General features: G+C 46.1%; 1 protein-coding gene across 1 annotated transcript in view; it reads right to left on the reverse strand.

Moving 5' to 3' along the window:
* The window catches only part of Grp170 (hypoxia up-regulated Grp170 co-chaperone protein), a 44,517-nt gene that overhangs the window by 11,940 nt on the left and 15,857 nt on the right, over positions 1–16,720 (reverse strand). The window contains exons 9-14 of the mRNA XM_080273164.1: positions 15,201–15,388; positions 14,309–14,408; positions 13,643–13,808; positions 8,058–8,334; positions 7,602–7,767; positions 4,995–5,132 (exon numbers count right to left, since the gene is read on the reverse strand). Coding sequence (XP_080129290.1) covers positions 4,995–5,132; positions 7,602–7,767; positions 8,058–8,334; positions 13,643–13,808; positions 14,309–14,408; positions 15,201–15,388 — 1,035 coding nt within the window. The remainder of the gene's footprint in view (positions 1–4,994; positions 5,133–7,601; positions 7,768–8,057; positions 8,335–13,642; positions 13,809–14,308; positions 14,409–15,200; positions 15,389–16,720) is intronic.

The following is a 16,720-nucleotide window of genomic DNA, read 5'->3' on the forward strand; positions in this document are numbered from 1 at the left end:
TCAGAGAGTGTGTGTACATTAAAAGATCAACGAGTGAGTGTACTGTAAAATATTGGCGAGTGAGTGTACAGTAAAAGATCAACAAGTGAGTGTACAGTAGAAGATCAGTGAGTGAGTGTACAGTTCAAGATCAGTGAGTGAGTGTACAGCAAAAGATCAGCGAGTGAGTGTACAGTAAAAGATCAGTGAGTGAGTGTACAGTAAAAGATCAGTGAGTGAGTGTACAGCAAAAGATCAGCAAGTGAGTGTACAGCAAAAGATCAGCAAGTGAGTGTACAGCAAAAGATCAGCGAGTGAGTGTACAGTAAAAGATCAGTGAGTGAGTGTACAGTAAAAGATCAGCGAGTGAGTGTACAGCAAAAGATCAGCAAGTGAGTGTACAGCAAAAGATCAGCAGGTGAGTGTACAGTAAAAGATCAGTGAGTGAGTGTACAGCAAAAGATCAGCAAGTGAGTGTACAGTAAAAGATCAGTGAGTGAGTGCACAGCAAAAGATCAGTGGGTGAGTGTACAGTAAAAGATCAGTGAGTGTACAGCAAAAGATCAACAAAGTAAGTATACAGTAAAAGATCAGCAAGTGAGTGTACGGCAGAAGATCAGTAAGTGTACAGTAAAAGATCAGCAAATGAGTGTACTTGTGGCTGAATGTTTCCTGCCTGAGAGAGAGGACTGTGTGCCTGGTGTTCAAGCTGTAAGCCACACGTCACTCTCATGGTCCTACCTCCCTGGGGTCACGGTAGCCACCCATCTACTACCTAAATAAACAGTACTGTGGCGTGAAATATTCCTGCGGTATTTATAAGACTCCTTATTATACCTTTGTGACCAGTCTTGCATTGCTTCATTTTGTTTTGTTTACGTGCAACAAGCTCGCATGTATCGGCCTTGGTCACCTCCACTTATTTACACAAATCTGGCCTAAATTTTTGCCCTTTTGCAGCTTATTTCACATATATCAGTGGAAGAACAATACTGTGGCTCTACATCCTTTCCATAGCACTTCTTTGTGACTAGCATCACATTCTAAGGTTAATCTATTGTTACCACTCACAATTCAAAATGAAGAGATGGCAATTTTAGGCCAAGTTAAAGTAAAGGCATTAGAAGAAATACATTGAGGTGGTTTGGCCAAGTGGAGCTGATGGAGTGAGACTAGTGAGAAGAGTGTATGTGAGTGGGATGGAGGGAGGTTGAGAGGAGGGGAGGGAGACAAGGATGAGATGGGGGGATGGAGTGGAGGGGTATATGAGAGAGGGTGGTGTGAGCCAGGGGGAGGGTAGAATGATGGCAGGTGACTGGTGACATGGAAGTGATTTGTTTGTGGCCACCTCTTACAGGATTAAAACATCTGGCTATGGAAAGACAGACAGATAAATTGTCATCATGATCATCATCAAGATCATTATCACCATCATCACCAGTCATCACTACCACCACCAATGAAAATAACTGCCATTTGGCTGCCCATCATCCAATTCACACCCCCTCCCTCATGTATGTCCATTCCATCCCTCCATCTCATCCTTGGTCTCCCTTTCCTCCTCTCCCTCTCCACCTCACTCACATACACTGTTCTAATCAGTCTCTCTCCATCCCTCCCCCTCATCCTTGGTCTCCCTTCCTCTCCCTCTCCACCTCACTCACACAGACTCTTCTAGTCAGTCTCTCACTCTCCATCATCTCTCCATAGCCACTCACATACACTCTTCCAATCAATCTCTCAATCTCCATCCTCTCCACATAGCCACACCATCTTGGAGAATATCTCAGTACTTTCAATCACATCTACATCAACACCACAACACTCCTTTACTTCCTCAATAAAGTAAGATGCAGCATAATCTCTCATCATCATCATCATCATCTGGACCTCCTTTCCCACCCAAGGGCAGGGAGAGGAGTAGCAATGTCCAGATAGCCCAAATTGCCCAATCCAATAGGCCACACTTCCATTCACTCATCATTCAAGCTCCCGGAATCCTGGCTCTATCGGATATGCCGAAAACATTCACCACGTTCTGTAGCTTCACATAAACGTAAAGCATAAAATCTACCTGTCTTAAACCTGGACATCAGATGCTATGTGGGTGGAATTTAATGGATAAGTAGATGGAGAGTGAGAGACTAATGAGGAGAGTGTATGTGAGTGAGGTGGTGGGGGAGAGAGTGATGGGGAGGCCAAGGATGAGATGGAGGGATGGAGTGGAGAGGTATATGAGAGAGGGGGTGTGTGAATTGGGAGCATGGCAGTGAAATAGCAGGGGACAGGGCGACATGGAGGAGATTTGTTTGTGGCCACCCCCATATGGGATTAAGGCGTCTGGCAACAGATAGATAAAGATAGATAAATAAAATAAAAATAAATAAAATAAAAATTCCTTCACTAATTCACACACACATCTCTGGAAGACATAACTCAGCCCAGTCAATAATTAGATTAGGCTACCCTTGTTATAGCTACCACAAGACCTACCTACCAAAAATACCTGCTTGCCCACCTACCTACCTACCTACCAACTTACTATAACTGCCTACCTATCTATCTACAGCCCGACGCCCTAATCCCGCAAAGGGTGGCCACAGAAAAAATGCCTCCAAGTTGCTCTGTCACCCACCATTTGACTGCCCTCCCCCCAGCTCACTCCCCCCTCCCTCATACACCCCTCAACTCTATCCCTCCACCTCATCCTCGGTTTTCCACTCCCTCTCCCTCCCCCGACTTCACCTACGTACACCCTCTTAGTCAGTCTTTCATTCTCCATTCTCTCCACAAGTCCAAAGCTGCTCAGTGTATTTCTCCTAATTTTCTCAACCACATCCACATCCACCCCACAACGTTCCTTCACTTCTTCATTCGTCAACCTGTCCCTCCTCGTCACTCCGCATGCTCCTCTCAGGTAACTCACTTCTATTTACCTGCTTAAAAATAATTACTTACCTACTTACTGTAATTACCTATCTACCTACCTACCTATCTACCCACTTTGTTCTGTCTCTCCCCTCCACATATACTTCTCCCAACTCAGCAATATACGTCCCTCAACTCCCTCCCTATCCCCCACAAGGACGATGGTGGACTGCAGAGGAAAGACAATCCCTCATACACACTCAATAAAGCACTCAATTTTCTCCGTCAGTCAATTGGCCACATGCGAGTTTTTGGCCACAGGGAAGTTGAAAATATCTACCTACCACCTACCTACCTATCTATGGCCAGATGCCTCAATCCCATAATGGGTGGCCACAAACAAATCGCCTCCATGCTTCCCTGTCCCCTTGCCATTTCACTGCCCTCCCCCCAACTCACACCCCCTCTCTCACATAACTCTCCACTCCATCCCTACACCTCATCCTCAGTCGACAGCGATAATTTTCCTAGCATAAGCACAAATCACGCTTACAATACAAAAAAACATGATGTGTAAACAGCTCAGTGTATTTCATTGGGGTGGTTTGGATGTGAAGAGAATGGAGAATGAAAGACTGACTAAGAGGGTGTATGTAGGTGAAGTGGAGGGTGGGAGAGGGAGGGGAAGACCGAGGATGAGGTGGAGGGATGGAGCAGAGAGGTATATAAGGGAGGGGGGAGTGAGTTGGGGGGAGGGCAGTCAAATGGTGGGTGACAGAGTGACTTGGAAGTATTTTGTCTGCGGCCACCCTTTGCTGGATGAGGGCGTCAGGCTATAGACAGATAGATAGTAAACAGCTCTGGCATTATATCCTGTATTTGCTGAACAATATTATGCTCCCACTTTACTGTACATTCGGAAGGTATGATATCGAAGACCATCCATCTTTTCAGTGTCCCATAAATGGCTTACTATTATCGTTACTTATCTTTTTCAACACCATTTTTGCGTCCATCCATCCATTCATCCATCATCCAATCCTATGTTGCCCCATGAGAAGCATAGGAGCCCAGCACAAGGCAAGTTGGTCCTGACATTTAAGATACACTATGAAAATTATCAATGTCGATATTTCTCACTTCCTTGCGGCAACTCACATGTGGGCAATTTCTGTCTGCCTAAAACAATTTCCGAGTTTCTCTCCTTATCGCTTCCACTAAGACCTCTCTATATATTTTCTGTGCCTACTCAGTAACAACTCCCACAACACGACACATTCCCTCATAGACTAATTAACAGGTGACTCTCTCTCTCTCTCTAAAAACACCTCAAACCATTTCTCTATTCTTTCCACTCTATACTGTCTTATATACACCTCCCAACACACTCATATTTGAGCTCTCACTCTCCTTGCATTAAAAAAATCTTGGTACAGTATTTACATGGTTTTCACAGTAAACTTCAAATACTTCCCTACTCAGTAACAACCTCTTCTAACACACCACACCCACCCTCCCTGACACACCATGCACTATCATCTACTATGCCTGTGTGTGCGAGTGTGGTTTCGGTGTCTGGGTAGTTTGCCACTTGAACGCCTTCTGTTTGACCCCTCATTGGTGGCACTATCTGAACTATCCCTCAATGTCCTCCCCTTTCCCGGGAATAGTTTACTACCCCACCAATAACCTGATGCCTGACTACTCAGCTGACTAACCATGCTGAATAAACTATCTATCCATGACTTGACTATCTGTAAGACTTCAAGGTTCACAAACCACTCAGACAAAATGCTCTGCCAACTGTTTCTCTCTACCTCTACCTCCTCTCCAACTCTTCCTCCTCCTGCTCCTCCTCCTCCTCCCCCTCCACCTCTTCCACCTCCTCCCTTACCTTTCCTGTTCCCTCCCTTCCCCCTCCACCTCACCTTATCCCCCTCCACCCCTCCACCCTCCCTGGCTTGGCCCTCCACGACACCATCACTACTTTCTGACACAGTACGATCCCTAACATCGCTTCTCTCTGTATCCACTTCTTCTGAACCCCCTGACCCCAAACTGTCCCCAGTTTTCCTCTCGGCCCTCAGATATTCAACTGTGGCCAAGATCAAGGCTAAAATGATGGCCGTGGCCACATAATAGCTTGCCTGGAGTGCCTCTGGCCGGTCGCGGTGCTGCTGGACGCGTTCCTTGATTGGGTCAAAAAGTTTGGTCAGCTCAGCCAGGCGGGAACGATACACAGAAGCCGGCTGGTCCATGCCATCCTCGTACAGCCAGTTGTCAAGCTGGGGGGGGGGGGATGTACCATTATTAATAAGAAACAGGATTTACAAAAATATATGATACACAATGACAAGCATGATGATGGTATATAACTAACAAAATGATGTGGATGATTAACACAGCTATGACTAAAGATGATAAACAAGAAATATATATACAGTAAACCCCCGCTATAATGCGGTTCAGATATTGCCGGTTCACTTTATCGCGGAATTTTCATTGGAACCTAACTATTTTTACATTGCGGGAAACCCCGCCTCATCGCGGTTTCCACAAAGCCTACTACGGCTATTTTTAGGGTACAGTACATATTTTACATCTTTATTTTCAGTACTGTATTCTGAAATGGATATGTTTATGGTATTTTACATCTTTATTTATTCTAAATATTAATAGCTGTATTAAAATAATAATTAAAAATCGGATAATATATTTGATAAAATACAAGCGAAATCGTGGCGTGGGGTAAGGAAATACCCAGACTCATTGGTAGGTGGCACACAATTGGCTGGAGCCTTCCCAGTAGCCAATCCAAACACGCTTTACATTTTTACTTGCCGCTGATTGGCTGCTGCCGATGCGCCCTCCTCAAAGAGAGGAGCAGGACCGCACCACCCCACCATACCGCACCTCCCAGTTTACATGACAAGCACAGGCGTAGGTGGAGACACTTCCGCAGTCTGGTGCACAAACTCTCACTGCCTTCCATATGCTACATTCTGCCTTCTTTATTGTCCAAACAGTTGACTCAATCACCCCAAACATACGGTTCTGAGCCAGTTCACAGGCATAGGTGGAGACACTCCATCACAGTCTGGTGCAGTAGCCCATACTGACTCCCGTTTAGTCCCGTATGCTACGTTCTGTCTTCTTTATTGTAAGAACAGTTGACTTACCCCAAACACACGGTTCAGAGACAATTCACCATCAAGTCAATTCACCATCAAAACATGGATGATTCCCTGTCATTCTATAAATATACTTATTATTGATTAATTAATACGTTAATAACTAATTTTCAGCGGGATTTTATAACTCATATAAGTAAAAAACTAGTGTACTGTACTTGCTGAATAAACTGGTATGTAAATAAATGACGGGGAATTGTCCTGACGGAGAATTGTCGCCGACATTCCTCCCTTAAGTTTGTACAACACTTTAACTTTCTCTGTCAGCAACATCACTTTACTAGTCCGTTTTGGTGTGTTACCACATGCATCACTACCACTATGCTTAGGCCCCATGTTAGCAGACAAGGCAAGCAATCACTGGAAGGCAGAAAAATAAGCCACAAATAATGATTTGCGAGTCACGCATGGTTCAACCATCGGATTCAAACTAACTGTGTGGTGCGTGGTAGACCGACCTCCCGCACTTACGTTTCGCTCACCACCCGCAGAAATGTCGTCAAAGGCGCCCTCTCAAGAGCTGCACAACTAATATACACCTTGTACTGAACTTCATGATCATCATCATCTTCAATTTGTCTCATTCATCATCAGTGAGTGCCTGTACTGGTTTTTCTTATTAGTAGACAATAAATAGCCATTTTAGGGGTAGCGTCGATACATCGCGGATTTTTGCTTATCGCGGGTGCCTTTGGAACATAACCCCGCGATAAAGTGAGGGTTTACTGTACAAACAAATGTACATCAAACCCAGCTTAACTTACCTTATCCAAACCAGCCCAAGCCCTCACCTATACACTCAGTAGCATAACCAGAGGGGTGGCTGGGGTGACACTGGTTACCCCAAAAATATACCAGGCCACCTCAAGGAATACCCAAGCCTCTGTGGCAATATCCCTGAACCCTTGGGAATAGTTGATTGACCTATCCTTTAACCAAGACTGGCCACCACATTTGTAAATCTTAGCTACACCCCAGCACCAACCCAGGAGGTGTCTAACTGTCAAAACCAGAGGTGTCAAACTGGTGGCCCGCGGGCCACATGTGGCCCTTGAAGAAGAAAAGACTGGCCTGCGATGACTTAAGAAATAATGAGATATAACAAACGGAAAATCCCTCAAAATTTGTCACATGATCAAGCGAACAAATATTACAGCACTGTAAGGAAATATTGATAATCTGATTGATAAAAATACCATTTGAATAATTTACTGGTGAACAAATGTGTCACAAAACTTTTATTTAAAGATCATCAATAGCCTGAAACAGAAGCCAATGCCACTGCAAGGGCCAGAAGGTATACCGAACTTCTCCAAACGTTTGAATAAGCTGTAGCTTTGGTGTATTACCATACATATTTTAGTTTAGGTAGACTTGGCCCTCAGACGATCAACGGAACTGAAGTGTGGCCTTTGAGATGGATTGAGTTTGACACCGACAGACAATACAGGCTGTTGTACATCCCCAAATGATGCCATCCTGCACTCCTCCCAGTACAGGCTCTCTTTTGTGCCCATAATGCTGCTGTCTCAGATGTTACTGGCAACACCAATGCAACCCCACCTGGGAACACAGCGTCAGTATGGCCTGCCGCTCCTCCTCTGTGGACGCCTGCTCGTACTCCTCCTGGTACAGCTTGTCCTGGGCGTCCAATATGCTGCTCTCTAGGGTGTTGCGCGCCGCCTCCTGCTCCAGACGCGTGGCCTCCTCTTTGTTTATGTTGTCCAGCCTGCACGTGGAAGGAAAGGTGCTGGCGTGAGGGGGATGGAAAGGTGAGGAAAAAAAAATGTAAGCTATCTCCTCTCTCTCATACCTGACATCAGGCTGTATGACACTGGGATGCTACTTACATGTAATTCCTTGTAACTCACTCGCTCATTCTCTTTCTCTCTCTCTCTCATTGTACATAACACTCTCTCTCTCTTTCTAAATCTAACCCCTTGTAACACTCTCCTCCTCCTTGTAACACTCACTCTCTCTCCCTTTGTAACTCTCACTCACTCTGTCTCTCTAACTCACTTTTTCTTCGCCTCCTTTAGTCTCTCTGGGGTCATATTGGGAACATCAAGGTACGTCAGTGTGAAATTCAGCTCCTCTTTCACAGTCACTTGCTTGGGCTTCACCTCCTTCTTCTTCTCACCCTCAGTCTTCTCTCCTTCCTCCTTCTTCTCCCCCTCCTTCCCTTTCTTCTCTGCCTCTTCCTTCTTCTTCTCTTCCTTCTTTGTCTTGGCCTTGTCTTTTGTCTCTGAGTCTGCGGTCTGGTTCTCCTTGCCTTCTGTCTTTTCTTCCTCTGAACCTAAATGACAGACAATGATATATATAAGTGGTTAATTATCTACAGATAAATACATCATTAAAACTGAATACATCATTATCATTTTAAACCATCAAGAGCGAGAGCAGTGGAAATGAGGTATCTGAGAGAGAGAGAGAGAGAGAGAGAGAGAGAGAGAGACAGACAGACAGACAGACAAACAGAAACAAATGAGGAAGTGAAGGAGTGCTGTGGTGTGGGTGTAGATGTGGAGTTTTGTGGAGAGACAGACTGACACATAAGGAAGTGAAGGAGCATTGTGGTGTGGACGTGGATGTGGAGTTACATGGAGAGACAGACTGACAAATGAAGTGAAGGAGCACTGTGGTGTGAAAGTGGACGTGGAGTTACATAGAAAGACAGGCTGACACACGGGGAAGTGAAGGAGCATTGTGGTGTGGACGTGATAGATGACGTTAGGATAAAAACACTGAGATGGTTTGGCCATGTGGGGAGGATGGGGAGTGAGAGACTAACTAGGAGAGTATATGAGTATGGTGGAGGGGGGGAGGGAGGGGAACACCAAGGATGACATGGAGGTATGGAGTACTGTAGAGAGGTATACAAGAGAGAGGGGGTGTAAGTTGGAGGGAGGGTAATGTGATGGTAGGGGACAGGTCTTTTTCAGTCTGCCTCTCATAACTCTACCCTCAATGCTCACACCTCTCACCTTCCACTGCCTTTTGTCATCCTTCACCCTCACCACATACCAAACCATCTCAATCTAACCCTCCTCATCACAACACCAACACACTCCAGTCCCATCCTTCCTCTCAACTCTATCCTCAATGTTCACACCTCTCACCTTCCACAGCCTTTTGTCATCCTCTACCCTCTCCACATACCAAACCATCTCAATCTAACTCTCCTCATCACAACACCGACACACTCAAGTCCCATCCTCCCCCTCAACTCTTCAATCACAATCCTAACCCCCCTGGACTGTCACTCAAGGATGCACTACACATCCATCTAATAACTATCTCCTCACATGGTCATATATTCAGATTTTGTGCACAAGAATTGCTACATGAAGTGAAGCAATTATACTCTGTTCACTTTAACTTGGCCTAAAACTGCCATCTCTCCATCTTAAATGCTGAGCCACAACAACAGACTAACACTAGAAATATGGTGCTAGTCATGAAGAAGTGCTACAGGATAGGGGTCACAGGATCATCTTAATTTGTTACTGAGCTATAAAAAACAGGCTACAAAAGGACACAAATCACTGCTACGTTCGGGTGGTCAAACTGCAAGAGATGAAAATTATTTATACCCCAACTACTTAACATTCAGTAAGGCTAAGTACTGTAATTACGAGCACATTCTACACAACATTCGGCACAGTACAGCCATGTGCTTAGGTTTTATGGAAAGAAAAAGGAACCAAAGGCTGGGGGTCCACCAATTGTTCTCTCCAACAAAAAACAAAAACAAGATAACACAGAGCCAAATTCAAGACTTGTTCATTTCAAGGTTGGGTTGGGTCGAGTTTCATTTAGTTAACTTTGGGTGCATTTGCTGATGTGAGAGGTGAACATACAGGGTTGTTGGTCTGTTTATGCATGCAGCAGCCTTGAACAATAAATGGTGGTTCTCTAAGCTGCTCAGTCTCTAGCAGCCTCTCCTCTTGTTCCTTATCTGAAGCCACACTCTACAATCTCACCCCAGAATGTTCCACGAAATCTAAGAGAAACTTCAGGACACCTTGTGGGTTAGGCTGGGCTAAGTTTGGTTAAGATGGCATGTGGAGTGAGTAGATGATGTAAAGGTGTTTGGTCTCAATGATAAGAGCTGGGAAGGAAGCTTGTGGCAGTCTGTTCATTTGTTTATAAAGGCTCCAATATGTTTGTCTGCCTCTCCTGCGTCTTGCAATGCTGTAGCCATAGATGCCTTAGTGAGACATGGTGAACAGTAAGGCATATTATCACATCATCATCATCCAGACCTCCTTTCCCACTCTAGGGCAGGGTGAGGGGTAGCAACAACCAGACAGCCCAAGTCTGCCCAATCCACACCACAGATGATATTTCCTTAGTACAGTCCACCTAAAAAGTCTGCTTGCCTCTCCTGCCTGTTGTAATGCTGTAGTCCTTGATGCCTGAATGAAATACTACAAATCCACCAGAGGGGCATATCATCCATCATCACACCAGATTACTTTGTTCATCTGAGTCAGTCACGGCAGCCTCAAAGCTACCAAACGTCGCCAATAACCTTTTCATGGTAGGAGCAACTCTAGTATTCTATTCCAGCTCACATAAGAGTACTTTGTTCACCTGAGTGGATCATAGGAGTCTGAAAGTTACCACAGTCACCATTAACCTCTTCATGGTAGGAGCAACTCTAGCACTGCATTTCAACAAACATCAGGGTACTTCATAAGGCCGAGAGTAAATGTCGCATACTTAAACCTAATATGGCAATGTGAAATCTACCTATCTATCTATCTATTGCCAGACGTCTTAATCCCATTAGGGGTGGCCACAAACAAATCGCCTCCATGTCACCCTGTCCCTCGCCGTTTCATTGCCCTGCTCCCAGCTCACACCCCCTCTCATATACCTCTCCACTCTCCCTCCATCTCATCCTTGGCCTCCCCCTCCCTCTCCCCTCCTCCACCTCACTCACATAAACTCTCCTTATCAGTCTCTCACTCTCCATCCTCTCCACATGGCCAAACCACCTCAGTGTATTTCTCATAACGCTTCCAATGACTATGAAATTCAAATCCATAATATTTTACTTTAATTTTCAGAGCATATGTGGTTATTAGTTACAGTTAGCCTGCATCCCACATTACTGAGTGCAGTCAGCAAACGTATAAGATGGTGACACGTTTCATCTACATTTTTGAGAAATCGTCATAAAAAGGAGAAGCTTGCATTCCACTCTGCGGTTTAATGTTTACACCTACGACCATGTCCTACGAGCCTAAAGATGTTCCTACAGTCGCCATTAGCCTTCTCATGGTGGGGGCAACTCTAGACTCATTCCATTCCTATTATCATCGGACAATTGTGTTCAGATAAGAGTGAATCATGGAAGCCTGACAGTGTTTCTACTCTCACCGCCAGCCTTATCATTCATCATCATCATCTTCGTTTGTCGTCCTTCTGTTCCCATATTCAAACTGGGGTTGGACGTGCGATGGCTTTTCTCCACTGCTTCCTATCCTGGATTAAATCTTCTTCAATACTCAGACTTTCCATATCTTGCGTTAGAACACATTTATCAGTACAGGGACAACTCCAGCACTCCACTGTGGGTAATGACAGACAAAGGGATTATGGGAGCCAGACAGTTTTTCAAAGTAACGATAACTCTAGTATTTAATTCCAGCGATTAATTCCAGCGAACATCAAAAAGTATGTGAGTGAGGTGGAAGGGGGGAGAGAGAGGGGGAGGCCAAGGATAAGATGGAGGGATGGCATGGAGAGGTATATGAGGGGGTTGTGAGCTGGGAGCAGGGCAGTGAAATGGCGGGGAACAGGGCGACATGGAGGCGATCTGTTTGTGGCCACCCCTTATGGGATTAAGGCATCTGGCAATAAATAGACAGATCAAAAAGTCAATTTCAGGTGTGCGTAGGAACCTGGGAACCTGACATGTTAATACAGTGTTCAGCAGTGGTATATGATGCAGATGCGGCACCACTGTGACTGGGCGGTTCCGTTGCCCAGTTATACTAACATCCCACATATCCCTCCTTATCCTGGACTGTAGGTAAATGGTAACTTCAGCCTGTAGTCCACTGGGTTTACATTTAGACAAAGCTAGAAGTACAACAACAACAACTACTACTACAATTACTACAGCTACTACAAGGAAGGCCATGCAACATACACTCAACCTTCTACTATACATTCAAGTCCTTTACCTTACTAAGCCAGGCTCCAATCGTGGGAGGAGAGGGCCAGGGTGAAGCTTAGGTACAGTACACACCAACTCAACAGAGCTGGCTGAATATTAGATGCCGTATAGTAAACAGACAAAGCCACTGTCATATAGCATCGTTTATAAAGTTTCCTATATGCTTCCATGTGTCGGCCTTGGTCACCTAATGGCAGCTCTCCGCACTGCTCCATCTCTAGCAGCCTCCCTAATCAGTCCCGTATCCCTGAGGTCACACTCGATGACTTTTTTTTTTTTTCCTTCCTGCCTCTCACAGCCCTACCCCGAACACTGACACTTCTCACACTCCACGCCTAACAGTATCTCTCCATCCTCTCCACATGCCCAAACCATCTCAAGCTACCCCTCCGCATCACAACACCAATACATTCAAGTCCCATCATACCTCTAAAACCTTCAATCGCAATCCTGGCCCCCCTAGGCCTCATATTCAAGGACACATGATGCATCCATTAATAACTGTCATTTCTGTACATGGTCAGTTCAAAGGGTAACCAAACTTTGTAAATATTGCACCAACTAGCCAGTACAGTGTGATCATGATGGGAGCGCCATGTAGCACCAATGTAGCACGAACTCTGAGCTTTGACCTAACACTAACCACATCACCCCTAAATTAGTAAACTGCTTAATCTTTAATCATCATCATCATCATCATCATCTGGACCTCTCTCCTAAACTGAAAAAAAAAGTATGACAGCAACAGAAATTAAATTAAAAAATAATAATAATGTTGCAAATTCTCTCCAATGGACTAAACTAAACTATATGTCTTCAGCAATGAGTTCATAAAAAATGTTTGTAATTCCTCTGGGACTGGACCACTTGAATGTGACATCTGTTTGGGGGTTACTTAACACTGACAACACCCAAACCCTTCTGACTTGTTAATCTTCATCAGCCTCTCCAATGTGATGATGTCTTGCCTGATTGGGGGTAAGGCCAAGCCAGGAACACATTTTTCCGTTTCATTCTCGGTTAAGGTAAAGGTGGAGCATTTAACCATCAACAGGGGACTGGATGATATAAAACAGGATCAGATGGCTGCCTTGGGTTCACCTTACTTAGACCCGAAAAGACGACCTGGACTATATGGGTTTCCATCTATCTACAGCCCGACGCCCTAATCCCACAAAGGGTAGCCACAGACAAAACGCCTCCAAGTCGCTCTGTCTCCCACCATTTGACTGCCCTCCCCCAGCTCACTCCCCCCTCCCTCATATACCTCTCAACTCCCTCCCCCCACCTCATCCTCGGTCTAAATGGGTTTACAAGGATGAATTAAACAGGCATTATAACAGGAAGGTTAAGCCAGCCACTTCACCAAGACCCGGACCTCTCTACCAAGGGTGCGTTGTGTACCGTGCCTCACCTGAGAATAGCTTACTGATTGTGCTGCCCAGCTTGGACAGGGTGGACTCCTCTTCCCCTCCTGCGTCCTTCCCTCCACCATCTTCCTCCACCATCACCGTCTTCTCAAACACCGCCTCCATCCAGCCCAGTGACAGCACTCCAGAGTCGTCCATTGTGAAATGTGCCTGGACAGAAAAAGAACTTAATCAATATCCTCATCATCCATCCATCTAAATCAATATCCTCATCATCACCAACTGTAAATGTCGGCATGCATCAGGGGTCAGTCTTTAGCCCGTTATTGTTTATCATGGTACCTGAAGCTCTCTCATGTGACTTCAGAAATGGATTCCCAAGGGAGATGTTGTATGCCTCCCTATTCAGTCCCTTATTCCTGAGGTCACACTCTATGACCTCATCCCAGGTCTTTTTCGGTCTGCCTCTTGCAACCCTACCCCCGACATTCACACTTATCACTTTCCACACCCAATCGTCATCCATCCTCTCCACATGCTCAAACCATCTCAGTCTACCCTCCCTCATCATAGCACCAATGAAGAGGGGCCGACTGAGATGGTTTGGGCATGTGGAGAGGATGGAGGATGACAACTGGGTACACACACACACACACACACACACACAAAGGAAGACCACATGTGAAGAATTATGCACCAACACTACCCACCTTAATACCCTTCGCCTCAGTGCCTTCCTCCTGGTGTTTCTTGAAGGCCTCCGTCACCCCAGACACGGCCACCACTGATACGTTTTCCACACTGGCTGCCCTGATGGGTGAAAGGGGTCGTGTAAATTGATAAGATTAGCTTAGGACAGGTCAGGTTAGGTTAGGTTACAATAGGCTCGGTTAGGTTAGGTTACACTAGGCTAGGTTAGGTTAGGTGTTATTTCGTAATCTACGCAGTAAAAATGTTAGGTAAAGATATCATCACAAGCACATACAGCAGACCCTCGTTTGACAGTCAACCATTATACAATCATAGGAGAGGGGAGGGAAGGGGAGGGGAGGGGGAAAGAGAGGAGAGGAGAGAAGAGGAGAGAAGGGGAGAAAACAAGAAAGAGGAGAGGAGAGGACTGGAGAGGAGAGGACTGGAGAGGAAAGGAGGGAGAACACATGAAAAAGGTGAGAAGAGGAAGGAACCTGCCACTTACTGACCTCAACCCTTCCTTGGGCAGGTGTTCATTCTTGCCATAATTCACAGAGAAGAGTGGGGAGGGGAGGGGAGGGGAGGGGAGGGGAGGGGGGGGAGGGGAGGGGAGGGGAGGGGAGGGGAGGGGAGGGGAGGGGAAAGGGAAAGGGAGAGGGAGAGGGGAGGGGAGGGGAAGGGAAAGGGAGAGGAGAGGGGAGGGGAGGGGAGGGAGAAGACAAAAAATAGGAGGGGAGAAGTGGCAGAAAAGGAGAACTACCACATACTGACCTCAACTCTTTCTTGGGCAGGTGTTCATTCTTGCCATAGTTCACAGAGAAGAGTGGGGAGAGGAGGGGAGGGGAGGGAAGGGGAGAAGACAAAAAAACAGGAGGGGAGAAGTGGCAGGAAAGGAAACTACCACATACTGACCTCAACTCTTTCTTGGGCAAGTGTTCATTCTTGCCATAGTTCACAGAGAAGACAAAGTCTGCTGTGTGTTTGTTGAAGGTCATCACTTTCTTCTGAGGGTATGTGTTGCCCGTGGGGAACAGCGAGCGCTTCACCGTCTTGGTGCTGCGAACCCCATCCTCGCCCTCTATCTCACGCTCAAAGTCTACCTGTTTGGGGGTTTGGAATGACTGTGTTAAAGATCAGTCTATCTACTATTTTAATTTGTATCTATCTGTCTGTCTAGTTGTGTACACCTAAAGGAATGCTTCACTTTGGTACTACGAAAACCATCCTTGCCCTCTATCTCACGCTCAAAGTTGACCTGTTTGGGGGTTCAGAATGATTGTGCTAAAAATCAGTCTATCTAATTTATCTATTGAATCTATCTGTGTATATGTTTAAGGAAATGCATCGCCATACAATACAGTACAGTAATCCCTCTAATATCCGGACGCCCAATAACCGAACATCCCCACTAACCGAACCTTATCGTCCTGGGATCAAACATTCCCAAAATGGTCCGAAAATCCAAAAAAATTGGAAAAAAAATCGATTTTTTGCCGTCCGTAATTTGAACTTGCCGCGCGCGCCGCGTGAGAGCATTGTTTTGGTTCGTCATTCCTCCGACGTCCGATAGAGCGCCGCTGCATCCTCCCCACTTCCCGCCTGTCTCTCACCGCGACAAGACCTACGCTCTTCGTCATGGCTGCCCATGTGCTCGCTTTTGTGGTGGTGCCGTACTTGCTGCAAGGCCTCCTGCTGCTCTCTGCCATACTCTTAGTGTGTGTGATGATGGCCCCGCCTCCTGAGAAAAGGAAGAGAGTGGTGTTGACTCTGGAGAAGAAACGGGAGATATTGGAGAAGGTTGATGCGGGTTGGTCTTCCTCTCGCATTCTCCGCGAGTTCAACCTGGCCCGGTCGACTTTGTTTGATATCAAGCGTTCCCGAGACAAGCTCATGCAGTACACGGCTGACTTCTCGTCGAGAAGCAAACGCAACGTGGAGAGGAAGGTTATGTTTACTCCCAAGTATGCAGAGATCGACCGCTCCACGTTGATTTGGTATCGACAGCAACGTGCAGCTGGTGTGATGGTACGTGGAACGGAGCTGAAGGCTGCTGCTGAGAAGTTTGCAAGGCTTCACGACGCCCTAGACTTCAAGGCATCCGAGGGTTGGCTCTTCGCGTTCAAGTTGCGACATGGCCTTACTAACCGTAAAGCACATGGCGAAGCATTGGACGCTAACGAGGATGGAGTGGACGAGTTTCTGCACAAGGTGAAAGGCTTGATCGACAGGGAGGGCCTCACTCTCGGTCAAGTCTATAACGCTGACGAAACTGGCCTATTCTATCGCTCGGTGCCAATGAACACTCTCGCCGATGAGACGGAGAAGCGTGTACCTGGCCGCAAGCTTTCTAAGGAACGGATATCTGCTTTGTGTTGTGCCAATGCTAACGGCATGCACCGGCTTAAGCCCGTTATTGTTGGCCGTGCAAAGCA

The sequence above is a fragment of the Coenobita brevimanus genome, chromosome 53 (assembly GCF_032717465.1).
Source record: "Coenobita brevimanus isolate Jiangsu-jjx chromosome 53, ASM3271746v2, whole genome shotgun sequence".
NCBI classification, from domain to species: Eukaryota; Metazoa; Arthropoda; class Malacostraca; order Decapoda; family Coenobitidae; genus Coenobita; species Coenobita brevimanus.